This window comes from Nicotiana sylvestris, chromosome 12 (assembly GCF_000393655.2).
Source record: "Nicotiana sylvestris chromosome 12, ASM39365v2, whole genome shotgun sequence".
Classification (NCBI taxonomy): Eukaryota; Viridiplantae; Streptophyta; class Magnoliopsida; order Solanales; family Solanaceae; genus Nicotiana; species Nicotiana sylvestris.
In genome coordinates this window covers 27151428-27177605 of record NC_091068.1, presented here as the reverse complement: position 1 = coordinate 27177605, position 26178 = coordinate 27151428, and the positions used below count along the sequence as shown (strand labels likewise).

Here is a 26178-nt window from a genome sequence, read left to right as displayed (position 1 = left end):
AGGTCTTTGATAGGAGCACTAGTTTTGGCCAACAATTTGATAGTGGGATCAAGTGGACAAGAAACGGATGGCTTGTGAAGACAATCAAATTCCAACAACAAATCAAGAGTGAATTTCCGCTGAGTCAGAATTAGTCCCTCAGATTCACGCAGTACCTCCATTCCAAGAAAATAATGTAAGTTCCCTAAATCCTTTATTTTGAATTCCTGATGTAGAAAAACTTTCAAAGCATGTAGCTCCTCTAAATTATTTCCTGTCAAGAGTATATCATCGACATAGACGGACACTATAGAGATAGAGGAGTCAGACCTTTTAAAGAATAGGGAATAATCATTGAGAGAATGGGAGAAACCTTTAAAATTAAGAGCTGCTATTAATTTAGCATACCACTGCCGGGATGCTTGACGAAGCCCATAAAGTGACTTCTTTAACTTGTAAACATGTGTAGGAGAAGAAGGAGTGAACCCAATTGGAAACTTCATGTACACCTCTTCATTTAAATCCCCATGCAGAAATGCATTATTCATATCTAACTGAAAAATTCCCCAACCTTTCTTAACTGCTGTAGCTAGAATACATTTGATGGTGGTCATTTTTACCATTGGGGAAAATGTTTCATTGAAGTCTATCCCTTCTTTTTGATATCCCCTCTAACTACAAGTCTAGCTTTGAGCCTTTCCACATTGCCATCAAAGTTATGCTTCACTTTATACACCCACTTGCACGGTAATGCCTTTCTACCAGGAGGTAATTTCATGACCTCCCAGGTGTGATTGAGCTTAAGTGCCTGTATCTCTCTTTCCATTGCTTCCTACCATCCTGGGTGATGGGATGCTTGGGTATAGCTGGTTGGTTCTTGGATAGAGGATAGGGAATTTAGGAGATGTTGGTTGGATGTAGATAGGTTATTGAAAGGAAAACTAGAAGGTGTTACAGGTGATAGGAAACAAGAACCACTTACATCAGTCAATTGAATAACATTGCAAATGTAGTCCTTGAGGTAAGGGGGAGGGTTGTATGGCCTTGAGGATTTTCTAATAAGACTGTCCAACATGGGTTCAGTAGCTGAAGGTGAAGCAGTAGGAATATGAGAGTGAGAGATAGAAGAAGAAGATGGTGTAGGACTGGAAGGTGGAAAATCAGGAATGTTTTGCACATGAGGATCTTTATTAGACAGTTCTGAATGTTTAGTAGCAGGTTGTGGTAAATCAGGGGAGAAGGTAGGAGAACTGGACATTGGTGCAGTAGGTAAAAAAGAGTCAGTTGATCCCTTGGATGTGATGGAGGAAAAAGGGAAGAATTCTTCATGAAAAATAACATCCCTAGAAACAAAGGGCTTTAGAGTGCTAAGATTGAGAACCTTGTACCCCTTCTTTCCATATGGATAACCCAAGAAAACACAAGGTATAACCCTTGGTTGGAACTTTGTTCTATGATTTGAGAGAGTAGAAACAAAACATACACACCCAAAATACCTCAAATTAGAGTAACTAGGTTTGGATTTGAAAAGAACCTCATAGGGTGTTTTGTAAGAAAGGACCTTGGAAGGAAACCTATTGATCAAGTATGTAGCAGTTAGAACACAATCCCCCCAATAAGAAATAGGAAATTTTGATTGGAAGAGCGTGGCTCGAGATGTCTCTAAAAGATGCTTATGTTTCCTCTCCACAACCCCACTTTGTTGTGGAGAAGCTACACAAGTAGTCTGATGCACTATTCCCTGTGAAGAAAAAAAATTAGACTGCAGACTCCCACTCCCTAATTCAAAAGCATTGTCTGACCTTATTGTCTTGACCTTGGTATTGAACTGTCTTTCTGCCAGCCAAAAATGACTTAAGAACTGGAAATGCATTTGATTTTGTACTTAGTAGATAAGTCCATGTTCCTCTACTGTAGTCATCAACAATTGTAAGAAAGTATTTGTAACCATCATAAGTTTGGTTGCTATAGGGCCCCCATGTGTCTATGTGAATTAGCTCAAAAACTTTCTTTGTGGAAATAGAACTAGTGGGAAAAGGGAGTTTGGACTGTCTAGCCATTGGACAAACAACACAAGGCACAGAAAACTTTGAACAAGAAGAAACAGGAATAGTAGATATATTTCTCATATTACTCAATGGAATGTGACCCAGTCTATAGTGCCACAATTTTTCTTTTACATAGGGATCTGAAGAACTGAAACAAGAAAGTAAAACTGGAACAAATTGTTTGTCAGTGAAACTCTTTCTAGATACAAAACTACTATTGGAAAGTAAAAAACTCTTGGAAATGGCAGCTGTTGGCCTTGATTGAAGAATGTGGAGACCACTTCTCTCCTTACCAATCTCCAGAGGGCTCTTCAGAGAAGGGCCCTGCAAAAAACAAGAACTAGAAGTAAAAAAAAGTGGATTACTAAGTTGCTTACATAATTTGTGCACAGATAGTAGATTGTACTTAAAAGAAGGTATATATAACACATTGTGTATTACTAGATTAGAGAAAAGAGCTACCGATCCATAATGAGTAACTAAAACTTTCTGAGAATTAGGAAGATTGACTATTCTAGGCTTGATTAAAGGCTTGAGATTAGAAAAAAAGTTCTTGTTATAAGACATATGTTCTGAAGCACCACTATATAGTATCCATGAATGACTGTTGAATTGAAAGAAACATGCAGGTGACTTAAAGAATTTGGGTATACCAGCACAGTTTGCCCTTTCAGTACCATCAGAAGTATTGCCTGCTTGTTGTCCCATCTTCAACTGTTGAAGAAGCTGAAGTAGCTGAGTTACATTCTCCTGGGTAAGTGATTTTCCTTCTGAGATTCCAAATCCCTGTTCTCCTTCTTCATTTGAGATTAGAGCATTGTTTGCCTGGACTGGTCCCTGAAATTTCCTTGGCTTTGTGAATTTGAAATCTGCAGGAAAACCATGGACCTTATAGCACATATCAATGTTATGTCCTGGCTTCTTGCAGTAAGCACAAATTCCTGAACTCTTCTTTACATCATAGGACCCCTTCTGTCCTTTGGAATCACCATATTCCTTCCCAGATGCTTGGTTTGTTACCATGAAGGAACCAGACTCCCCTGGATAGGCAGGTACAACATGAATTTCTCTTTGTTTTTCATCTTGTATGACCAACGAGTATGCCCGCCCAATGGAAGGTAAAGGAGATGACAACAATATGTTGCTCCTAACTCCTACAAAGGTTTCATTCAAACCCATAAGGAATTGCAAAAGTCTCTCATCTTGATGAGCCTTGATACTCTTTGCCTTAGCCCCACAATCACACTCACACACACAATCAGAAAAGGTATTGAGTGCATCTAGCTCATCCCATAATCCTTTCATCTTAGTAAAATAGGTTGAAACACTCGAGTTACCTTGCACCATATCACTTAATTCTTTTTGTAGTTGAAACAACTTTGCTCCACTTGCCTGACCAAACCTATCTTCCAGGTCATGCTACAGATCTTTTGCACTCTGTGAGTACAAGACACTCTCAGCAATTTCTTTGGAAAGTGAGTTGAGGAGCCAAGAAAGGACCATGTCGTTGCATCTTGCCCAAGCTCTTTGAAGGCCAGAATCTGCATCTGGAACAACTAGGGTTCCATCAATGAATCCTAGCTTGTTCTTAGCGGATAAGGCTATGACTACAGCTCTCTTCCACCCACCATAACCTCTGCCATCAAACACTGAGGAGACCAGGTTCATTCCTGGGTAGTCTGAAGGATGGAGGTAGTAGGGATGAGCTGAATCAACTAAACCAATACCACTAGAACCAGCAGATACAAAAGCTGCTGGAATAGGGGGAGAGGAGATGAGTGTATCAGTGGTTTGTGAATTTGTTCCCATTGTGAATGAGAAAAGAAGATGAATTTGAATAATAAAAGAAACATGGCTTGAAGCAGATCAGCACTGCTCTGACACCATGACAGAATAGGAAGAGGATAGATTAAGAAAATTCTTTTTTCTATATTGAATAAATGAAAATAGTGCTGTAGAGAACGTTGTTTATATACAACAAGAATGGAATCTTCAAAATAACCACTTATGCTACGTGTCCCTAATTTATTAGCTAAGCTATAACAAACTAAAGGATAAGTACAAATTAACAAAACAATATTTACAACCTAAATCTGAAAGACTTCTCTCTACAGCTTTCTCATTGGCCCAAGACAAAAGAGGTCCAAGACGAAAAAGGCCCATAACAGAAATGAAATGGCTGGAGCCCAATTTTCCAAACCCATATTATGTTGTATCGTTCAGACATATCTTTCTTCAGACAAGAACTAACCTAATCCCTTTCCTTAGAGACTTTGAGAACCTTCTCCATTAAGACTCCATTGTTGCCATTTTCATCTCCAACATATAACTAATCTCAACATTACTAATACATCTTATTCAGTATTATTCTTATACCCTACGAAGCGACCCCTTATAGCATAAAAAATCTTCAGATTAAACTAAAGCCTTTTTGAGATTTTACACACATAAAGATGCATAATATAATTAACTCAAAATCAACCAGAGGCTGCTAGCTAGAAATTATCATTTTGAAGATCATCTACAACAGAGAACAAAAAAATGCGGGGCAGTTCAAGTTGGCAAAATCCAGCATCTTAGGTTAAAAATGTTGTCCTTCTGAAGCAATGTTATGCACAATTTAATGCTGACTCATAATTAGGTGAGGTAAAAAACAAAAGCACTCCAATCAACAATCAATTACGTCTCACAAGAAATACACAAATTGGTAGGCATACATCCCGGAGTTTCAAACCTGTGCACCAACTGCTGTCAGGGTAACAACAACAACAGATCTAGTGTATTCTCACAAGTGGGGTCTGGAAAGAGTAATGCGTACGTAGACCTTACCCCTCCCTCTACCCCTACCCTGGAAAGATAGAGAGGTTGTTTCAGATAAACCCTTAGCTAAATACAAGATTAAAAAAAATAGTACTCAAAATGAATAATGCAGAATGAGGATTTAAGAAGCATAATAAGCCTGTCGAAGAGAAAAACATGCTCCCTTTGGGACATAGTTGTAGCTTCCATCTTCAATTGCCTGTATCAATTATGAGTAACAAAAGCCAATCAGGTGCGGAGCAATAGTTTCAGATAACAGTAAAAATGATTTTGAGAAAGTAAAGGAAATATATAAACCGAGCCTACTCATCCAATATGAATTATGAGAACAATAATTCACATAAAATTTGGATGAGCAACCACTTTGACCTGTAAATATTTGACATACAAGTCTGAGTAAAGTTTCCTCAACTCTAGATATAGCCTACTATTACACAGACCAACAACAACAAAAATTCAATAAAATTTCACAAGTGGGATATGGGGAGGGTATTATGTAGGCAGACTTTACTCCTACTTCGAGGGAATATAAATATTGTTTCCGATAGACCCTCGGCTCTATTACACAGACCATGATACACAAATAATGTCACCATTTGATAGAATTGTTATCCATGATACAGTACATGAAAAACTAGGCTAATGAAAACAATCAACACTAGAAAATCTCTAGTTAGAGTTACTAAGCAAAAAGTGAGTCCAACAGGCTGTGTGCACTAAATTTGCCTAGTATAATTTAACATGCATCTCATATGTTGTGCATCTTCTTTTATCTTCAAGGTTGCAAAAGAATAAAAACATAGGGTTGTCAAATTATAATGGAAGAATGATGTTGGGTGCATGAACAAAGTCCCACATGGAAAGTAGAAGAAAGAAATGATCTTTTTATAAGGAGTTGGATACTCTTAATTGTATGAGTTTTTTTTGGTTTGGCCCAAAGCAGACAATATCATACCATATTAAGAGTGTCTTTGGACCGTTTTAGCCCAATAATTATATCAGAGCCAATAGTTTGGCGGGATGAGTATGGAGATGGCGGAGTGATGACGTAGGACACGACATTGTGTTTTTGGCGGTCTACGAGCCGGTTTACTACCTTTACCCGTAGCTTCAAACACGCATACACATAAAGATTGCATACTCACAAATGAAAGAACTCAAGTTAGTATGAAACATGCAATGTAAGCATAGCTAGTTAAACTCTAGCTTGCACCAAATTCTGCAACTTATTAATATGTAAACATATTGAATGTGGATATTTTACTCAAAGATCAATTGTTTACATGGAAACAAAGTAAAATTGGTTATATTAATTTCAAGGACTTCAATTTTCTCCACATGTTCTAAATAAATTTAACTATTTAAGCAACATGGAGTACTTCTTGCTCTCTATGAATTAGTATGTTCTTCAAATGAGGATAAACTCCTTTATTTATAGCAAGAGAACCATGACTTCCAAGTTTGCGATAGGAGAGATGATGCTATAGCAAATATCATGGCAAAGTTATCTAACCACACATTTCAAACTTGGTCCCTAAATTCAATTATCTGTCAGTCAAAAAAAAAACTTTGGTTGGAAAAATAGGCTTATGCCTAAGTGGAATGGACTCCACTAAATGCAAAAGAAATAATTATATTACAAATGTCCACCTTGGTCTAATTTTGACTAATATAACAAATTTGCTGCACCTCTCTGTAAAAATCCTTGTGGACTATATCCTAACGAATTGGTATAAAAGCGGAATCTAAGCAAGTTACTTTCATCCTAACAAATTTGGATGTGCTTTATGTAGCTAGTTCGCGTAAATTCTCATTTGAGAAATTTATTATATTAGTTAAATTAGGCCAAGATGAAAATTTGTAATATGCTCATTTCTTTTGGCTTTAGTAGGGTCTATCTACTCTAGGCATAAGCCTATTTTCCCACAAAAGAAAACTTGGCTAACAGGTAATTAAACTTTGGGACCAAGTTTGAAATGTGTGGTTAGATAATTTTTCCATAATATCAAACCTCATGTAGCAAGCTTGGAGGTCATGGGTCTCTTACTATAAATAGAGTGTTTCTCATCGTATGAAGAACACACCAATTCATAGAGAGCAAGAAGTATTACAAAAGTGTCACCTTATGTAATTTGTAATAAAGAGCATGTTCTTGTTTTGCTTGTGTGAATTTCTTTGTGAGTGTTTTCCGTGAGATTATTCTCTTGGGGTATTTGGAATTAATTAGAATATTTATCTTATTATTTGTACTCTTGTTGGTATAGTAAATTTGTTCCTCTTCGCTTATAAATGTAGGTCACAAACCACATTAAAATTTTGTTTCCTTTATTTGTTATTGTCATCATTATCAACTTGTATTGTCTTTGCTATTGTTGTTATAAGGCTGCTTAGCTAAATTCCCCGTTACCCGGCCGTCGCCAATCCTAATACAACATAAACAAATTTCACTGAGTATATTTATTATTCTCATGACTCTGATGCTTCACCCAATGGCGTCGCCTAGCAGTTGAAGAGTATAGACCAATAATCATGGGAATCAAGATTTGAATCCCAACAAAGGCGACACTAGGTGAATTCTTTTCATCTTTCTTAATTTTGATGGAAAAGTTATATGTATATGTGTTTGAAGATAGTAGGTATACAATGGATTAGTGTAACTAGGTGCAAGCAAACTGATCAGAATTCCATAGTTATACACAAATAGCAGACACAGTCTTGAAAGGGAACATATCAATCTCACAAAAAAATTCCCTGTTTGATGCCCTCCTTAAATTCGTGTAGGAGTAAAATTACGACACATAAATTAAAACGGAGGGAATATAATATTTTCCTAGTTAGCTAAGACTCTTTTGTAAATAATTAGCTATATATATCTACCCTCCTTCCTTTCTATATTTTATAAGAGACATGCAATTGTATGTTGTAACGAAACCATTGGAACTTCTCATTCTTAAGCAAAGTTTAATTGGAAATTTTACAAGTCAAATTTTCAATTTTACTGTTAAGTAGCAACAGTATCACTACTACTGTTTCCTTACCTAAGTTATGTCTCTATGTTGTTATAGTTGGTTTTTTTTATAACCCATAGATTTTTGGAGGCCAGTCACTAATGGTTTGAAATTCAATTTATATTAAGTTCGTACACTTTTTCACTTAAAATATTATATTTTATTAGTGATAGAATATGAACTCATAAAGTGTATCTAACCTACACATCACTCGTTGCAGACACAAGTTAATGTGAAGATTTTTTTGTTTGATGAGTAGTGTCTGTGACCCAAAAATTCGAAATTTTGGGTTCACAAATTCCATTTGTCCAGACATATTCACACAACTTGTGTTAATTATGTGAGACACCAAGTGTAATATTTTTCTTGAGGCGGTCATTATAATCTTGTCTGCACTTTAACACAAAATATAGGACTAATAGGGTCTTAGGTTTTATTTGACCTAGCTAAACAAGAACTCAAAATCCATAAGCTTTCTTAACCCTAACACAAGTGCTCTTATCAAAGCAAGACAATGAGCGCCGTTGAAACTGACATGTGTTGGCTTAGTTATGGGCGTTTAAATGTTTACTGACATCTTTGTGGGACACTAACTACACAAGACAAAAATAAATGTGGATTTTAAAAAGAAGCAGCATCTCTAGTCTACAACCTAATACCTCCACCATTGTTAAAGTTCCCTTCATTCCAGCTATTAACACCTGTCACAGACATGCTAAGCAAGAAGGAAACCATATTGAACACAACAAACAAAGAGACAACTCAGCCGATCCCTAAAAGCAAAGAACACATCTCCCAATAGTCTTCTTACTAACTTTTTATGAAACCAAGAAATCTAATAAAGACATTTCATAGTACTAAAACACATTATTATAAGAAGGAAATACCCCAGGATACTAAAGTTTTATTAAAAAATAGGATAGTTTGATGCACTAAGCTCTCTTTCTGAAGGGACTGAACTATGCACTAAGGTCTCTTTCCGAAGGGGCTGAACTATGCACTAAGGTCTTGCTCTCGTCGTACGCACTTCTATAAGAAATTATTCTAATCACGTTTACCAGTTACAAGACCACATTCTAAAGTTTTATTCAAAGAAAAAATATTCAAAAAAATGGAGTCTTTTTTTAGAAGGTGAATAGAGTTCAAGAACTGATATATTTACCTTAGATGAAGATGGGGCAGTAAAGGCACTAGCTTTTTAATGAAGTTAGTTCTTTCCTTTTCCTTTCTGATCTGAATGGTCATAGCCATTGCCATAGAAGAGCTGTAAAGGAGCATCATATAATGCAGCAGCATTAGGAGCAGCAGCAGCAGTTGCCATTGTAGTTCCAAGAAATAAATTTTGTGATCCATCTATAGGAGAAAACCTCTGGAAGTGATGAGGCAAAATAGATGGTGAAGTAGAAGAAGAATTGGACTGAAGGGTCCCCCTAGAAATGCTGAAGTTCAAATTGTACTCGTTACTGGTATTGCTGTGGCTATTGCTTTCCCCATTGGCGGTCACAACCGGGGCTAGGTTGTTACCGCCAAAGGGGAAATGCTGCAGCTCGGGTTGATGGTCCCCCGAAATACTAAACATTGGCGAAGACACAGCTATTAATGGCTGTAGAGGATTTCCCAAATAAACTTGACCCGAGAAGCCAGTAGAGTTGTCGATTGCACGAGTAGATGATGGGCCTAATAGTCCCGAGGTAAAGTATTCCAAGGGATTAGTAGACCATTGCCTCGCCGTGTTTTGGTGAATAGGACTGGTGTTACTGTTATTGTTGCTGCTGTTGTTGTTATTGTTGTTCATACCGCCTGCCAATAGCTCGGTGAAAGAAGAGCTATGGTGCATATTTTGGTGATGATGAGCAACAATAGAAGACTCATTTTCTTTCTCTTTTTCCTTCTCCACCGCCCTTTCCTTTGCTCGTTCCCTTGCCTTGATCCGACTTTCGGACCGAGAAAGTGACAATCCAGAACCTTTGCTGGTCTCAGAATTGCTACTACAAGGTTGTTGTTGTTGCTGTTGCTGGTGGTAATTCGGGTCATCATCATCCATTTCAACATCAGCTGAATCAAAACCCGGCTCAACCCCAGCACTTGACCTTTTCTCATCACTGAGCTGCTGTGCATCTGGAAACCCCTCAAGAGGCGGCAGCTCAGCAATAGAAGGAGCGGCTGCTTTCAGAAGCCACTCCACAGCCTTACTCGGCTGATCACAGCCAAGCCGGTCTTGCAAATCATAGAACTGTATAGCTGTATTAACAGAAAGGCGAACACGCCTATCTCTTAACCCTTTAGAAGTCCAAACCTTACTATGCCTATCTTTCCCTCCTGATGCACGAGATACTCTAACAATTCTTGATGACGGCCACCCATAAAGTTTACCAATATCACCAAAACTACTCTTTTTAACTTCTCCTATATCATCTTCTTCATCTTGGTAGCTGATTCTTGGAAATTTACAGTCTTGAGTTTGAATCTCCTCAATCTCCATACTACAACTTTCATGCCTTTTCTCAAACAAATTTTTTTTTCAAAATCAAGAAAACCCTACCTCACAAAAGTAGTTTCTTGAGAATAATTAAGTAGGACTATAGGGTTTTTTTTTTATGTGTGGATTTGGGATTTAGGGTTTAGAAATGAAGAAAAAGAGAAAAATATGAGCTGGTGTAAGGGGGTGTAAGTTGGGGGACTGTATATAGACGTGGGTTTTGGATGTCCTTTGCATTGATCATGATTACAACAGTACTTTGGCTTTAATAATAAGTACTAATGAATATACACACATTTAAAGAGAAAGGAAATAATACTATGTGTTTTGTGTAAAAAGGCGTTTTTTGCGTTTTGATATATCACGTTCAGCTACAGATAGTGCTTCTTCTTTTTTGCAGGCTTTCGAAACAAAGGACTGTGTATTTGTTCAGAACTCTTCTCAGCTCCACAGCTCTGTGTTATACTGTAGAAAAACAGTCAAAACCATAGCCACAAAAATCAGTAAGTTCCCCAAAAAACTACAACATTTAAAGAAATGAGACCCCCCCCCCAAAAAAAAAAAAAAAAAAAAAAACTAAGAGAATAGGGACACTGCTTTTATCTTTACAATATTCAGCTCTTAAGTCATGAACCTCAACATATAATTATTTAAACCTCTTAAGGTAGAAAAAACTAGTTAGTAGTAGTGATGAAAAATCTACTAACTACTACTCCGACGTTATAATTTATGTGAACTTTAATCATTTTTCGAGATTCAAACTATGCAAACTTTGACTAATATATACAACATATTGACATAAGAAATATTGCAACTAATTATAGTATTTTTCATATAATTTTCAAATATCTAAATATTAACTTTAAAATATCGCGTTAATCTAATTCAATTTAAATTTATAGATTAAAATCAAATTAACTTTCGAAAAGCGAAAACCTTGCATAAACTAAAATAGGAGGAGTACATTTATTTTCTTTTTAAGAGACTGACCTTCATTTGAGCTGAAACAACTAGCTTTTCACGGGGCTTTAGATTTAAGCTTTAGGACAGCTAGTCCTTGACCTAAGAAGAAGAAAGAAGACTATCCTTGACCTAAGAAGAAGAAAGAAGACTAATTAAAAGAAGGCAGAGCGGAGAGCATTTTCTGTGTGTAAATTAAAGATTTGCGTACCTGAGAAATTATATTGCATAGGTTAATGCTATGCTCAAAAAGAGAAGATCAACCACACAAATAAAAGAAATAAAATAATTAAAGAATGACATATTAGCTAATTAGCTAAAATTAAAGTTAAAGCTATTTCCACTAGGAGTTATAGCTGTACCATTAATTATTAGATAAATATTAGTATTCCCCCTAGGACTTAGCTAGGTTTATAGCTATACCATTAATTAATTAGATAAAATAAATGCTCTTGTTTTCGTGTTTGTTGACTGTATGAGTGTATACAACAACCACAACAATATAGTACTCCTCCCGTGCACAATAAGTAACACATTTACTTTTAGCACGCCCATTAGGAAAATATTAAATTTTATACAAAAATACCTACTATGACTAAACTATCACTAATTAAACATTTAATGTGAGGAGTAAGAAATGTTTTTAGGGATATGTACATAAGGGTTATTTTGTAAAAACAAATTGAATTCTTTATTGATTATATAACTGGACACTTATTTTGAGCCAAAACGAAAAAGTAAATTGGTCACTTATTATGAACCAGATCGAGTACTATATTAATACATTCATTTACCCTTTTGCTGTCTCTTGAAAAATAGATGTAGTAAAACAACAGTCACAGGTTTCACAAAAAAATCTTACTACAGAAATGCTATTTTTTCTCTTCTTATGGAGAAAAATAAATTTATCAATTCGGCCCTTGTGGTCGGACTCTATTATGAATTTCTGACTATATTCTATATAGGACCCTTTTATCTCTTCTTTCTCCGACCTCTGGTTATGGAAGAAAGAATCGAGAAGAAGGTATCAGCAACGACGGATCTTCCCTGCTTAGCTAAAATGGTAATAAAAGAAACTCAACATTTTCTAAGAAAAAGTAAACACTAGAATTTTTGAGCTATAATTCACAAGAATTGCATTTGGAAAACCCAAAAAAAATGCAATTTTGATACTTCAAAATGTGAACTTTTTACCTGAAAGATCTCAAATTGTATCTCATGGAGACATTTTGGTAGAGAATTAAATGCACAACAAGGTGAAGACCAAGAAGAAGTTTAGTACAAAGTTCAAAGAAGGTTACCCGAATTTCCTCTAACTATGCTTTCTTATGACACAACTTTTAACATTATGCCAAGTCCCTTTTTCCCTATCTTTAGTGGAAAATGGAATAATTATTTTTCTTTTTTTCTTTTTTTGATTTTTGAGGAGAAAATTTGGATAATACTTAAAATTAAATAAAAAAAAATGTGTGAAGAGAGAGAGAGAGAGTTGAATAAAAAAAAAAAAAAAGAGTTGAATCAAAGCCCACCTTCATGAATATACCATGCCTTGGATATTTTTTTTTTTCTTTTTTGCTGCCTCTTTTCTATTAGTTCTATACATTACTCCCTGCGTCCTAACTTACAACAGTACCAATAACAACAATTAAGTAGAATTCGCAAGTAGGGTTCGGCGAAGGTAATATGTACGCAAACCTTAATCTTATTCTGGGAAGGTAGAGAGTCTGTTTTCGAAAGATCCTTGGCTCGAGAAGAAGAATAGAAACAAGAAAATGTTAACAACAAGGCCAGGAAAATGATACCAATAATGTATTAACCAGAAAAAATAGATGGAAGAAAGCAATATCAATAGCAACAACCAGTAACAACGATAAGGTACTAAAGAGACCGGAGCAGAAGATAGTACGAAAACAACCCTAATACCTGCATTCTAAGAACAACGACAAGGTGCTAGAAGACGAGCCCTTTTAATAAATTCGGAACGGATTAGAAAAATACACCACAGCCTATTACCCCTCTATCCTAATCCTCGACCTTCATATCCTCCTATCAAGCGCCATATCCTCGGTAAGCTGAAGCCGCGCCATGTACTGCCTGATCACCTCTCCCCAATACTTCTTAGGGCGCCCTCTACCTCTTCTCATAACCGCCAGAGCCAACCATTCACACCTCCTCACTAGGGCATCTAAGCTTCTTCTTCTCACATGCCCGAACCATCTAAGCATCGCTGCTCGCATCTTATCCTTCATAGGGGCCACGCTCACCTTCTCCCGAATATCCTCATTTCTAATCTTATCCAACCTAGTATGCCCGTACATCCATCGCAACACCCTCATTTCAGCTACGTTCATCTTCTGGATATGCGAGTTTTTTACTAGCCAGCATTCATCCCCATACAATATAGTCGGTCTAACCACCGTCGTGTAGAACTGGCCTTTAAGCTTTGGTGGCATATTTTTGTCACACAAGTCGTCAGATGCTAACCTTCATTTCATCCACCTCTCTCCTGAACGGTGTGTGACATCCTCGTCAATCTCCTCGTTCCCTTGGATAATTGACCCAAGATACTTGAAACTACCTCTCTTGGGGATGACTTACGAGTCAAGCCTCACGTCTATATCCTCTCCCCCATCTCGCCGTTGAACTTGCACTCTAAGTACTCTATTTTAATCTTGCTTAACTTGAAACCTTTAGACTCTAAGGTCTTGTCTCCAAACCTCCAACTTCTTGTTGACACTGCCTCGCGTCTCATGGCACTTTCCCTTGATGCATTAGTGCATCCATCGCCAAAGCAAATAAGATCCTCCGTCCCAATTTATATATTTGAATTTCGAGAGTCAAACGAGTTGTTTTTTATTACATATTTTATATGTCTTCTATATATTTTAAATTATTAATTACTGTAACTTATAGTAATTTGTACGTATTTTTCAAATATATTAATTTATTTTGAAAAGCTTAAAGATTTAATGTCCAAATACAAAGTCAAAATAAAGAAGTTTAAATCTAAAAAAAACGAAAAAATAAATTGGGACTGGTGGATGCGATTGTTATTTTTTAAAAGATGAACCAAACCAAGAAATTTAAATTTTTAAATCTTTAATTCAAAACCAAAAACCAAAAACCAAAAAGCCAAACCAAATAAAAAAAATTCAATTTGGTGGGGAGGAAGGGTAAAGCGTTCCCTAACAAACGCGGTCCCAATAGTTGAATATAGGGCACGGCTGCAGAAAACAAACTATTATGGCCAAATAGAGGATTTAATGCTAGTTTTCTTGTTTATAATAACCTGTAACGTGAATATTAGGCCTATCAATAGCAATGTACTCTTTTCATGTACAATGCATTACTGTCAAAATTAAAGTTTATTTTATATAACTGTTCTACGTTGAAGTTCAATTAAACACCATTTAAGAATGCACTAGCTGTTGATGATGAAGATTAGACCTATTACAAATTACTAGCAACTAACTCTATTGTACGTACACTTGCGCCGTTGTCGAAATTACATTGCGTTTCATAATTTTCTATATTGAAATTAATTGCACTTAATTTGTGACGCCCTTGCTTTCTTCAATTTGGTTTAAATAATAGACCAAATGAAAGACAACAGAAAAAAAAATGAGTTATGTAAGATGTGTTAAAAGGAGTTAATTTATTGTATTGGGTAAAATTTGCAATTTACACGTGGACGTCTCTCGAGCATATATGTGGCAGTAATGACATGGCGAAGATGAGTCAGCAGATAATTGATACTCTCTCCGGTCCATAATAAGTGATCAATTTGCTTTTTTATTTTGGTCCAAAATAAGTGTCCATTTATATAATCAAGAAAAAATTCAATTTATTTTTCCAAAATTATCCTTATATACGTATTCTTAAAAAGTTATTTACTCCTCACATTTGAGAAGAGAAGTAAATGCTACTATAACTATGGTGCAATATTTAATGAAGGATAGTTTAGTTACACTAACTATTTTCGTCTGGAATTTAGTATTTCCTTAATGGGTGTTCCCAAAGTAAATTGGTCACTTATTGTGGACCGGAAGGAGTACCGGATACAATCATGAGATCGGTATTGTGTGGATTCCGAGAACACAAGGATTGAGGAAAAGAATTTGAAAGTAAGGTACCGATTGGAATGAGCAACATTAAAGGAGCAGCCGTTACAGAAAATCATAGCATTTATTCTCAACGTTATGCAACCATCACGAGCGGGTTTTATTTATCTTTAAAAGGGCGCAATTTTGGGATCTTATCTCCTTGGAATTAGCTATAAATAACAACATTTGTACTTACTATAAGGAGACGAAAGACTAGAATTACAAAAGCTATCTCTCTTTCTCTCACTTTCTCAAGTTTTACCTAAGGTTGTTATCAAGGCTTTCCGGTTACCCGTAGTTCCGGTGGGATCAATTTGTTAAGGCTTGTTCTTTTCTAAATTATTTTTGTTTTATTTCCTTTATTCTTTGTTATTTTACTAATCAAATCGACTTAATTCATGTGTTTTTAAACCACATATACAAATTTAACTGTAACTTTTTACAGGTAATCATTTCTATACAATAATGGTATAAATAAGTTGTACACTATTAATATATTTTAATTTGATGGAGTGGAGAAATTATGTTAAGCTGAATATTAAACATAAAATCTTCATAAAGGTACTCTAAGATCCTCCAATTAATTCCATAACATATAGGCATGATATAGAAAAGGCTAACACTAATTAAATGTTTTTTTTGTTGTATGCTGTCAACTTGCATAATGTCCTAATACATTTTCTTAATATATCAAGACATTAGATAGTTCATAGTACAACTATATTGTAAGAGCAAAGAAATTATTCCAAATTGGAAATTAAAATCCTTATAAAGTGGCTTCTACAAAGTGAGTGGCCAATTGTATAACGTATTTGTGGTATGCCATTGTAAGTAATGATGTGGCTACCTACTCAATGAAACTGACAACAAAACAGAAAAACTCAACAAATACATAAAATTCATATAAAAAACACACTATAAAATCTTAAACGTGTCACTATTACCCATAGTGACGAAATAGTGTGCCTTTTTATTTATTATTTATTTTTTATTAGAAAAAAATCCATAGAGCTCAATTCATTGTTTCTTTAGCAGTACAGGAGATCCTCACATACCCGGAGGCGGATCTATATAGAGAGAAAATGGATTATCGGATCCCGTTAACCTAAGCAATAATTCTAGATATGAATATGCATATATGTTAAAAATGATATATATTTTTTCTAAACACTTAAAATCAAAAGTTTAATGTGGTACTGGTTGAGCAGTCCGTTCATGTATTCCTATCACCTTCAAATTCTGGGCGCACCTCAGCCCATACCAACCCTCCTTTCGCTGCTCCCACCACAATAATACTTATTAATACAAAAAATAAACTCTTAATCAACTTTAATCGTTGGACATTTTTAATTATCTTAATATCTAATCTGACCAACAACTTATATAATTTAGGAGAGAAAATGATCGTATATGACTTAAAAAATATTTTATCGTTATTCTAGATTATATTAATCGATCTCCTGAAAAAGAAATCATATAACTTGAAAACATTTGAAATATATAAACTATTTTCTCCTTAACTCCGGATAGGTCATCAGATACACTATCTATTTGCACACGTTTGCAAAGCTGACTCTCTAACTTGTACTCCCTCCGTCCACCTTTACTGGTGCACTTTGGACTTTTCACGTCTCTTAAGAAATAATAATTGTAGTATATACTTTACCATATAAACCCTAATAATGATAGTATTTCAAAAGATTTTGAAAAATAATTTGGGGAATAAGTAATTAATGATAAGAGTAAAATAAGCACAAAAAAATGTTGTCTTTCTCTTGATTTAGTATAATGAACAAGTAAAAGTGAAAATATATTTTTAGTATAGCGGACAAATAAAAGTAAAGAAGGTGAACACAGCCTTCACATCACTCTTAATTACACCTCAATTAAGTTAATTAATTATATATATTTACTAAACTATTCATGTCCGTACATCGGTACAGGTAATGATGTGTCTCATTACCTTCCGACAATTTTTCTAATTATTTAATTCAAAATAATTGGTCATTAAAGATGGCAAATGATGGGCCATTCTCTTACAAAAGTAACCTCTTAAGCCACACCTTGTATTATCCATTTGCTTACAATCATGATTAAAGAAGAATAAACCCTTCTTAAACATAATAGTATATGCCCTCATGCGGAGTTCAAATTCTTTTTATTTTAATTTTTCATTTACCGTACTAAAAAAAATCAATTAAAAGGGGAAAAATGTTCTTTTTTTATATGTTTCTCCATTATTATTCCATTTGGAATAGTTTTTAAATTTTAATGAGTGTTGTACAGTGAGCCAAAAAATATTCCAAAATTATTAATATATTTTTTAAAAAATATCTTTCTTCATACCTTATCGACCCTTAATCCAAATAGTTCATTGGTGAAAAATAAAAATCTTCTCAAAAGTTTATCGATAAATTTGAAATATAAAAATGTAAATTATTTTGCCTTATAAAAATTGAATAATCTTCTCACACCAATAAAAATTACATACTATATGGTTTGAATGTACGGTCTCTTTCATCTGATAACTTTTCTCCTCTCTAGTTCAGGAGTAAGATTCAGCATTCCAACTGTTTGAAAGATTAAGAATTTGTTTTAGTGAAATATCAATATTAAATATCTTATCCGACAATCAAATCGTAAGCATTTAACATGTCACAAAAGGAAGTAGAATCCAAAAAAAAAAAGTGACCTAATTAATATGCAAATTACAATGCCGAAAAAATAATAATATTGGCCACATAAGACTATATATAGATAAATAATTGGAAATAATAATAAACCTAACTGATTAAATGAAAATTAAATTAACACAAATAAGCAAACTAGTGACAAGATCTTACTGATCAGAGAGGCCCTCTTCTAGTTTTGGTCTGTCTTCTCCCTAGTGGGATGAATGAGTTTGGACATAAGAATTGTAAAATTGTGAATTTGTTTTTGAAGTAAAAATGATATTTAAAAATTAGAGTTGTGTTTGGACATGAATATAATTTTGGGTTGTTTTTGAATTTTTGTGAGTGATCTGAGTGAAAAGTTTGAAAACGATTTTTTAGAGTTTTTCAAATTTTCGAAAAATTTCAAAATTCTTTTTCAAGCGAAAATTAAAAATTTTATGGTCAAACATGATTTTGAAAAAAAGTAAAAACAAAAAGTAAAAAAAAAATCTTATGTCCAAACGGGCTCTTCATTTTGATTTTAATAGTTAGGCAATGAAAGGGCAAGTTACATATTTGATTGTTTGGTTAAAAATATTTATACCTTTTAACCAATATATATATATATATTAATTATATATATATTATATAACTACAGACTAATTTTTGGGTGGGCAGTTTTATCTCTACTATATTAAAAGCACGAATGTCCTTAGCGAAATGTTGTTCATCTTTTTCACCTTTTAAAATTAATGTTCACACCGAACAAAATAATCATTTAATTATTTTCCTAATATTTTGAAATAGTCATTTAATTACTTCTGTACTATATAGAAATACTCATTTATTATATCCATAAATCATTCCCCTAATTAATTATTTCCCGCAATTTAGGGAAAGAATTCGTACAAACACACAAGAAATACTTTCATTTAACTCTTACACATTAGGAGAGCTTTTCGTTAAACACCATTTACATTTTATCTCCTTTTAAGTTTAGGGGTTTTTTTTAGTTAATAAAATTTGGCCAAACTCACACAAACAAGGAAAGTTTCGTAGGAAAGTTCACACACTAGGAAAGTTATGACAAACTAATTTTTATAGCATATAACTGTAATGACCCGACCGGTCGTTTTGAGCTCTAGCGCGTCGTTCAATAAGTTGAGGCCATAAGCAGTTTCACTTCAGGTATTATGATTTGTACACATGGTCGGAATTGAATTTCGGGAAGTTTGGAGTTGATTTGGAAAGAGAATTCTCATTTCAGAAGCTTTAAGTTGAAAGAATTAACTAAGATTGGATTTTTGAGTAAACGACCTCGGAATCAGGATTCGAAGGTTCCATCAGGTTTGCATGATGATTTCAAACTTGGGCGTACGTCCGGATCAAGTTCTGGAAGACCCGGGAACGTTTCAGCACCTACTGTAGAAGTTAGCATTTTTGGAAGAATATTATAAGTTTGGGTTGTAGTGTATTTTAGTGTTATCGATGTCCGTTTGGGATTCCGAACCTGGGAATAGCTCTGTATGGTGATTCTGGTGTTGGGAGCGCGATCGGAAGTGAATTCTGAGGTCTGTGGGTCATTTTGGAGTCATTTGGCTAAAGTTGGAAATTTGAAAGTATTTGAGAAGTTTGACCGGAAGTGGACTTTTTGATATCGGGGTCGGATTTCGATTTTGAAAGTTAGAGTAGGTCTGCAACGTCAAATATGGCTTGTGTGCAAAACTTGAGGTCAATCGGATGTGATTTGATAGGTTTCGGCATCAAATGTTGAAGTTTGAATTTCTCAAGTTCATCAAGTTTGATTTGGGGTGTGATTCGTGATTTTAGCGTTGTTTGATGTGATTTGAGACCTCGAGCAGGTCCACATTATGTTTTGGGACTGGTTGGTATGATTGGTTGGAGTCTCGGAGGCCTTGGGTGGATTCCGGATGGTTAACGGATCAAATTTTGAATTTGAAGAAGGACTGAAGTAGTTGGTATCTGGTGTAACCGCACTTGCGAGGTTTTGGCCGCAGGTGCGGCTAGGAGGGACGCAGATGCGGTTCTGAGCCAGAAGTGAAGAGACCGCACCTGCGGTGGTTGAAGCGCAGAAGCGGAAAGGGCATCCTGGTGAGAAACCGCAGAAGCGGGTAGTGGGTCGCACCTGCGGAACCGCAGAAACGGTCAAGTGACCGCATGTGCGGAAATGCTGGAGGCAGTGTATTTTTTTAAAATCGGAGGTTGGTCATTTTCCCCCCATTTTCACTTGGTGTGGACGATTTTGGAGAGCTTCAAGTGGGGGTTTTTCATCATCAACGACAAGGTAAGCTAACCTCACCTATCTTGAGTTAAATGTATTGATTGTGTATGAATTTTAGCATGTAAATTGCTAGAAACTTGGGGTTTGAGGGAAAACCTAGAAAATACGTATTCTTGGATTTTGACCACGATTTTGGGTATGAAATTGAGAGTAAATTATATATTTGAGTTCGTGAGGTTATGGGTAAACTTTATCTTCGAAAAATTTCGGAATTCGGGCACGTGGACCCGAGGGCTTTTTGTCAACTTTTCGATCGGGGTTAGGAATTGTTATAAATTGGATCATTAGGAGTAATTGAGCGTATATTGATGGGTTACATAATTATTGGCTAGTTTTGAAGTGTTGAGCGTCAATTTGAATCTTCGGAAGGACGTGGAATGGCGGTGATGGATCTTCGGAGCGAGGTGAGTCTCCTTTCTAACCTTGTAAATGTCACGACCCGAATTTACCACCCTCGGGAGTCGTGATGGCGCTTACTAATGGGATCTAGGCAAGCCAAACCTTAACTAATTTCTACACTTTCATTTTTGCTTCCTTTTGACAAACACAAGTCGATAATATGATAAAAGCGGAATTTTAAATAAATAAGCGGAAGTCAACAATTATATATCTTAAGGCTACATCTATTACAACTTTTAAAACCTCAAATACCCCAAAACCTGGTGTCACAGTGTCACAGACTGTCTAAGAGTCATTACAAACAAGGCCTGAAGAAAACATAATAAACTGTTTTTGAACGAAACAAAATGAAACAGGGAATAGAGATAGAGGGAGACGCCAGGGCCCGCGAATACCTGCAGGTCTACCTTGGGTCTCCGGGTGGACTGAAGGAAGCCCTCCAACTACTGTCCGTAAGCTGCTCCGGGATCTGCACACAATGCAGAGTGTAGTATCAGCACAACCGATCCCATGTGCTGGTAAGTGTCTAGCCTAACCTCGGTGAAGTAGTGACGAGGCTAGGACCAGACTACCAAATAAACATGTAAAATTTAACTATACACAGCAGAAAAGAAGTACGGAAAGAAATAGTCACATATAGTCAAGTATGGGAGGGGGAAACATGCTGCGGGGAAACATCAAATAGTAACAGAAAAGCAACAAATAAGTATGAGGATCACCACTATTCAATTGAAAACAGAATGGAAAATCATGCTACGGGGTACAACAAGTATCAACAGGAAGCCAGCAATTTAGTGTAGATAAATCGTAACACGGTTATAAATAATAAAATTAGGGAAATCACAGACAAGTGCATGGCATCACCCTTCGTGCTTTTACTCTCTCACCAAGATAATACACAGCATCACCCTTCGTGCTTTAACACTCTCTCACCAAAACAACACACGGCATCACTCTTCTTGTTTTATGCTCTTCCGCACCCAAACAACAGTCACAAGGCAAATAGGGTAAGGGAATCTATAACCTCAAAGTAAAATCAAATAACAACAAGTAATGAAAGAAACAACATAACTCGGATATCAACAAAGAATCAGAAATCAACAAATGCACGGCATCACCCTACGTGCTTTTACTCTCGTCCTCACCAAAGCAATCATATAATAAAAATGTGCACGACATCACCCTTCGTGCTTTTACTCTCTTTCCTCACCATATAATCAATAAAATCAACATGAAATAGTACATTGTGCGGCACGTCATCACCCTTCGTGCTTTTACTCTCTTTCCTCACGATAACAAACAATGCACAGCATCACCCTTCGTACTTTAAAACTCTTCCCCACCCAAACAACAATCACAAACAAAGGGGCAAGGGAATAAACAAAGTCATAATAGGAATCTCGGCAAGGGAACAACAATTAAACAATTAAATCCCTACAAGGGAACAACATCAATAATATCAACATCCCGGCAAGGGAGATAACCAACAAAGCAACAATATCCCGGCAAAGGAACAATTTAATAACACTTTCTCTTTCTTTCACTTTTATTTCACAATTCACTTCACAACTCGAGCCAATACTCTAGAGTTTTTTACTTCACAACTCGAGCCAATGCTCTAAAAGTTCAATTGTCACTTATACTTTCACAATTTCGCTATACAACTTGAACCAACGCTCTTCAATGTTCATAGGTCACAAATCTTTCCACAAACTTTATACAACAATTAGAAATCTTCACCAAGGCATGAATAATACAATGAAGTCATGAAAATTCACAATATAAGACTCACGGTCATGCTTGACACCAACGTATAGATACTCGTCACCATGCCTATACATCGTACTCAACAAGAAGCAAATAGCAAGTAGGACACAAATCCTAATCCCTCAAGCTAAGGATAGACCAAACACTTACCTCGAACTTCCATGGCCAACTCAAGCCTCAAACACCGCTTTTCCTTTCAAATTTGGCTCCAACACAATCGTATCTATACACAATTGACTTAATAACATCAATAAATACTAAACAATCCAATTCCAATATTTAATTATAGCCTTCTAATCATTCTTCTCAAAAATCCACCCCGGGCCCGCTTGGTCAAAATACGAGGTTCGGATCAAAACCCGATTATCCATTCACCCACAAGCCCGGATATATAATTTGTTTTTAAATCCAACCCCAAAACGAGGTCTAAATCATAATTAATCAAAAAACCATAATTCTACCCAAATCCTTAATTTCTACCCTTAATTACATGTTTTAGGCCTAAAAATTTAGTGGATATTAATGGAAAATGAAGAAAACAAGTTAAAGATTACTTACCCAAAAGGTTATGGTGAAAAAGTGCTTCAAGGATCGCCTAGGAGCTTTGGAGAAGAAGAAGTTTTGTAAAATTTTGAGAAATCCCATAAGTGTTCTGTTTTTGGGTCTTTAAAATAACTGGGCAAATATATGCATCGCGTTTGCGATGGGTCAGGCTGCAATGGCCTTTGCATTCGCGGACAGAGGCTCGCGTTCGCGAAGCAGGAACTGCTTGAGCCTCGCGTTCGCGTTCAAGAGACCGCGTTCGCGTTTAACAACTCGGTGGCCCCTCCCCTCAACCTTATGCGTTCGCGAGTGGAAGGACGCGTTCGCGAAGGGTCTCCCCTCTCAGCTTCACATTTGCGTCACAATCTTCGCGTTCGCGAAGAAGACTTTGGGCACCTGGGATCTTTGCCTTACGCGTTCACAAAGGGGACCACGCGAACGCGAAGGGTAAAATCCCTGGGCACTGACTGCAGAAAATATGCAACTTCTCTTAAACTCAAAACATCCCGAAACACATCCGAAACACACCCGAGCCAGCACACGTACTAACTCAACAAAATCATACGAACTTATCCGTGCGATCAAATCGCCAAAATAACCTCAAAAACAATGAATCAAACCACAAAATCAAAGGATTTTTCTCAAACTTCATAAAACATCGACTTTAGCAATTTAGGTCCGAATCATGTCAAATGATATCCGTTTTTCCATCAAATTTCACAGAAACATCTTAAATCACATATAAGACCTGTACCAGAACAAAAATATGGGCCCGATACTAACATGTTCTAACCAATTTTCATTTCAAATTTCCTCAAACAATTTCAGAAAATAATTTTCTTTAAAAATTCATTTCTCGGTCTTGGGACCTCAGAATTCGATTCCGGGCATACGCCCAAGTCCTATATTTTTTTACGAACCCTCCGGACCATCAAATTACGGATCCGGGTCCGTTTACCCAAAATGTTAACCGAAGTCAAATTTATTTATTTTACAGTCAAAACTTATCATTTTTCACTAAATTTCATATTTAATCTTTTCGGCTACACACCCGGACTGCGCACGCAAATCAAAGTGACCCTAAATGAATTTTTCAAGGCCTCAGAACACAGAATTTCATTGTAAAACAAATGAAGTTCCTGAGTCGAGGAAAAGATGAGGATAACGGCTCAGCATATCGGACTCGGACTCTCAGGTCGATGCCTTAAGGGGATGATCTCTCCACTGGACACGAACAGAAGGAAACTCTTCGACCTCAACAGACGAACCTGTCGGTCTAGAATGGCTAACAGCTCCTCCTCGTATGACAAGTCCTTGTCCAACTGGACAGTGATGAAATCTAACACGTGGGATGGATCGCCGTGATACTTTCGAAGCATGGACACATGAAACACTAGATGCACGGTTGATAAGCTCGACGACAATGCAAGCCTATAAGCCACCTCTCCCACTCGGTGAAGAATCTCATACGAATCAATGAACCTAGGGCTAAGCTTGCCCCTCTTCCCAAACCTCATCATGCCCTTCATAGCCGACACTCGGAGGAATACCCGCTCACCAACCATAAAAGCCACATCTCGAACCTTGCGGTCTGCATAACTCTTTTGCCTGGACTGAGCTGTACTAAGCCTATCCTGAATAATCTTGACCTTGTCCAAGGCCTCCTGAACCAGATCCGTACCCAACAACCGAGCCTCCCCCGACTCAAACCATCCAACCGGAGATCAACATCGCCTACCATATAAAGCCTCATAAGGAGCCATCTGAATACTCGACTGGTAGTTGTTGTTGTAGGCAAACTCTGCTAAAGGCAAAAACTGATCCCACGAGCCTTCAAAGTCAATGACACAAGCTCGAAGTATATCTTCCAAAACCTGAATAGTCCGCTTGGACTGCCTATCCGTCTGAGGATGAAATGATGTGCTCAACTCAACCTGAGTGCCAAACTCTCGCTGAACTGCTCTCCAAAACCGCGAGGTATACTGCGTACCTCGATCCAAAATGATAGACACATGCACACCATGAAGACGAACAATGTCTCGGATATAGATCTCAGCTAACCTCTCAGATGAATAGGAGACTGCCGCAGGAATGAAATGCGCTGACTTGGTCATCCTATCAACAATGACCCATACTGCGTCGAACTTCCTCCGAGTCTGTGGGAGTCAAACAACGAAATCCATAGTGATCCGCTCCCACTTCCACTCGGGAAGCTCAATCCTCTGAAATAAACCACTAGGCCTCTGATGCTTATGCTTAACCTGTTGACAATTCAAACACTGAGCCACATATGCAACAATATCCTTCTTCATTCTACGCCACCAATAATGCTGCCGTAAATCCTGGCACATCTTCACGGCGCCCGGATGAATAGAGTACCGGGAACTATGGGCCTCCTCTAAAATCAACTCTCGAAGACCATCCATATTAGGCACACAAACTCGACCCTGAAGTCTTAACACTCCATCAACATCTAAGGTAACCTGCTTGGCACCTCCGCGCTGCACCGTGTCTCTGAGGACACACCAATGGGGATCATCATACTGCCGATCACGGATATGCTCCAATAATGAAGAACGAACAACTGTGCAGGCTAACACACGGCTGGGCTCAGAAACATCCAACCTTATGAACTGATTGGACAAAGCCTGAACATCCAAAGCAAGATGTCTCTCACTGACCTGAACATAAGCAAGACTGCCCATACTGGCTGACTTCCTACTCAACGCATCGGCCACCACATTGGACTTTCCCGGATGATATAAGATAGTGATATCATAATCTTTCAACAACTCCAACCATCTCCTCTGCCTCAAATTCAACTCTTTTTGCTTGAACAAATACTGAAGACTCTTGTAATCTGTGAATGCCTCACATGCCACGCCATACAGATAATGCCTCCAAATTTTCGATGCGTGAACAATGGTTGCCAACTCCAAATCATGAACCAGATAGCTCTTCTCATGAATCTTCAACTTTCGCGAAGCATAGGAAATGACCTTGCCATCCTGCATCAACACTGCACCAAGCCTAATGCGAGAAACATCACAATAAACTGTATAAGGCCCTAAACCTATGGGCAAAACCAATACCGGTGCCATAGTCAGAGTTGTCTT

At 36.7% G+C, this 26178-nt stretch overlaps 3 protein-coding genes and 1 long non-coding RNA gene across 4 annotated transcripts; all 4 read right to left on the bottom strand.

Moving 5' to 3' along the window:
• Window positions 1-4664: 4664 nt before the first annotated feature.
• LOC104228355 (transcription factor TCP2-like) lies at window positions 4665-10631 on the bottom strand. Its single transcript, XM_009780810.2, has 2 exons — window positions 9018-10631; window positions 4665-5046 (listed from the first exon to the last, which is right to left on the bottom strand). Exon 1 carries the CDS (start codon window positions 10335-10337, stop codon window positions 9063-9065), a length of 1275 nt encoding a protein of 424 aa, XP_009779112.1. The 5' UTR covers window positions 10338-10631; the 3' UTR covers window positions 4665-5046; window positions 9018-9062.
• A 24-nt stretch (window positions 10632-10655) lies between these two features.
• LOC138882593 (uncharacterized) lies at window positions 10656-11517 on the bottom strand. Its single transcript, XR_011404142.1, has 2 exons — window positions 11325-11517; window positions 10656-10799 (listed from the first exon to the last, which is right to left on the bottom strand). It is a non-coding gene; the product is annotated as an uncharacterized lncRNA (long non-coding RNA).
• Window positions 11518-13330: 1813 nt separating this feature from the next.
• On the bottom strand, window positions 13331-13747 carry LOC138882828 (uncharacterized). The gene has a single exon (XM_070163461.1). It carries the CDS (start codon window positions 13745-13747, stop codon window positions 13331-13333), a length of 417 nt encoding a protein of 138 aa, XP_070019562.1.
• Window positions 13748-17914: 4167 nt separating this feature from the next.
• Window positions 17915-25767, bottom strand: LOC138882827 (uncharacterized). Its single transcript, XM_070163460.1, has 2 exons — window positions 25341-25767; window positions 17915-17967 (listed from the first exon to the last, which is right to left on the bottom strand). The coding sequence occupies exons 1-2, from the start codon at window positions 25765-25767 to the stop codon at window positions 17915-17917; spliced, it is 480 nt and encodes a 159-aa protein (XP_070019561.1).
• Between the last annotated feature and the right edge of the window lie 411 nt (window positions 25768-26178).

Excerpts from the sequence above, each read along its gene's own strand:
- LOC138882827 (XM_070163460.1), bottom strand. The coding sequence starts at position 25,767 with ATGGGCAGTCTTGCTTATGTTCAGGTCAGTGAGAGACATCTTGCTTTG. Across the intron at positions 17,968-25,340 it reads TGTTGCATATGTGGCTCAGT|TTGGAATGCTGAATCTTACT; the intron begins GTTTGAATTGTC and ends TCTTTCAAACAG.
- LOC104228355 (XM_009780810.2), bottom strand. The coding sequence starts at position 10,337 with ATGGAGATTGAGGAGATTCAAACTCAAGACTGTAAATTTCCAAGAATC.
- LOC138882828 (XM_070163461.1), bottom strand. The coding sequence starts at position 13,747 with ATGCCACCAAAGCTTAAAGGCCAGTTCTACACGACGGTGGTTAGACCG.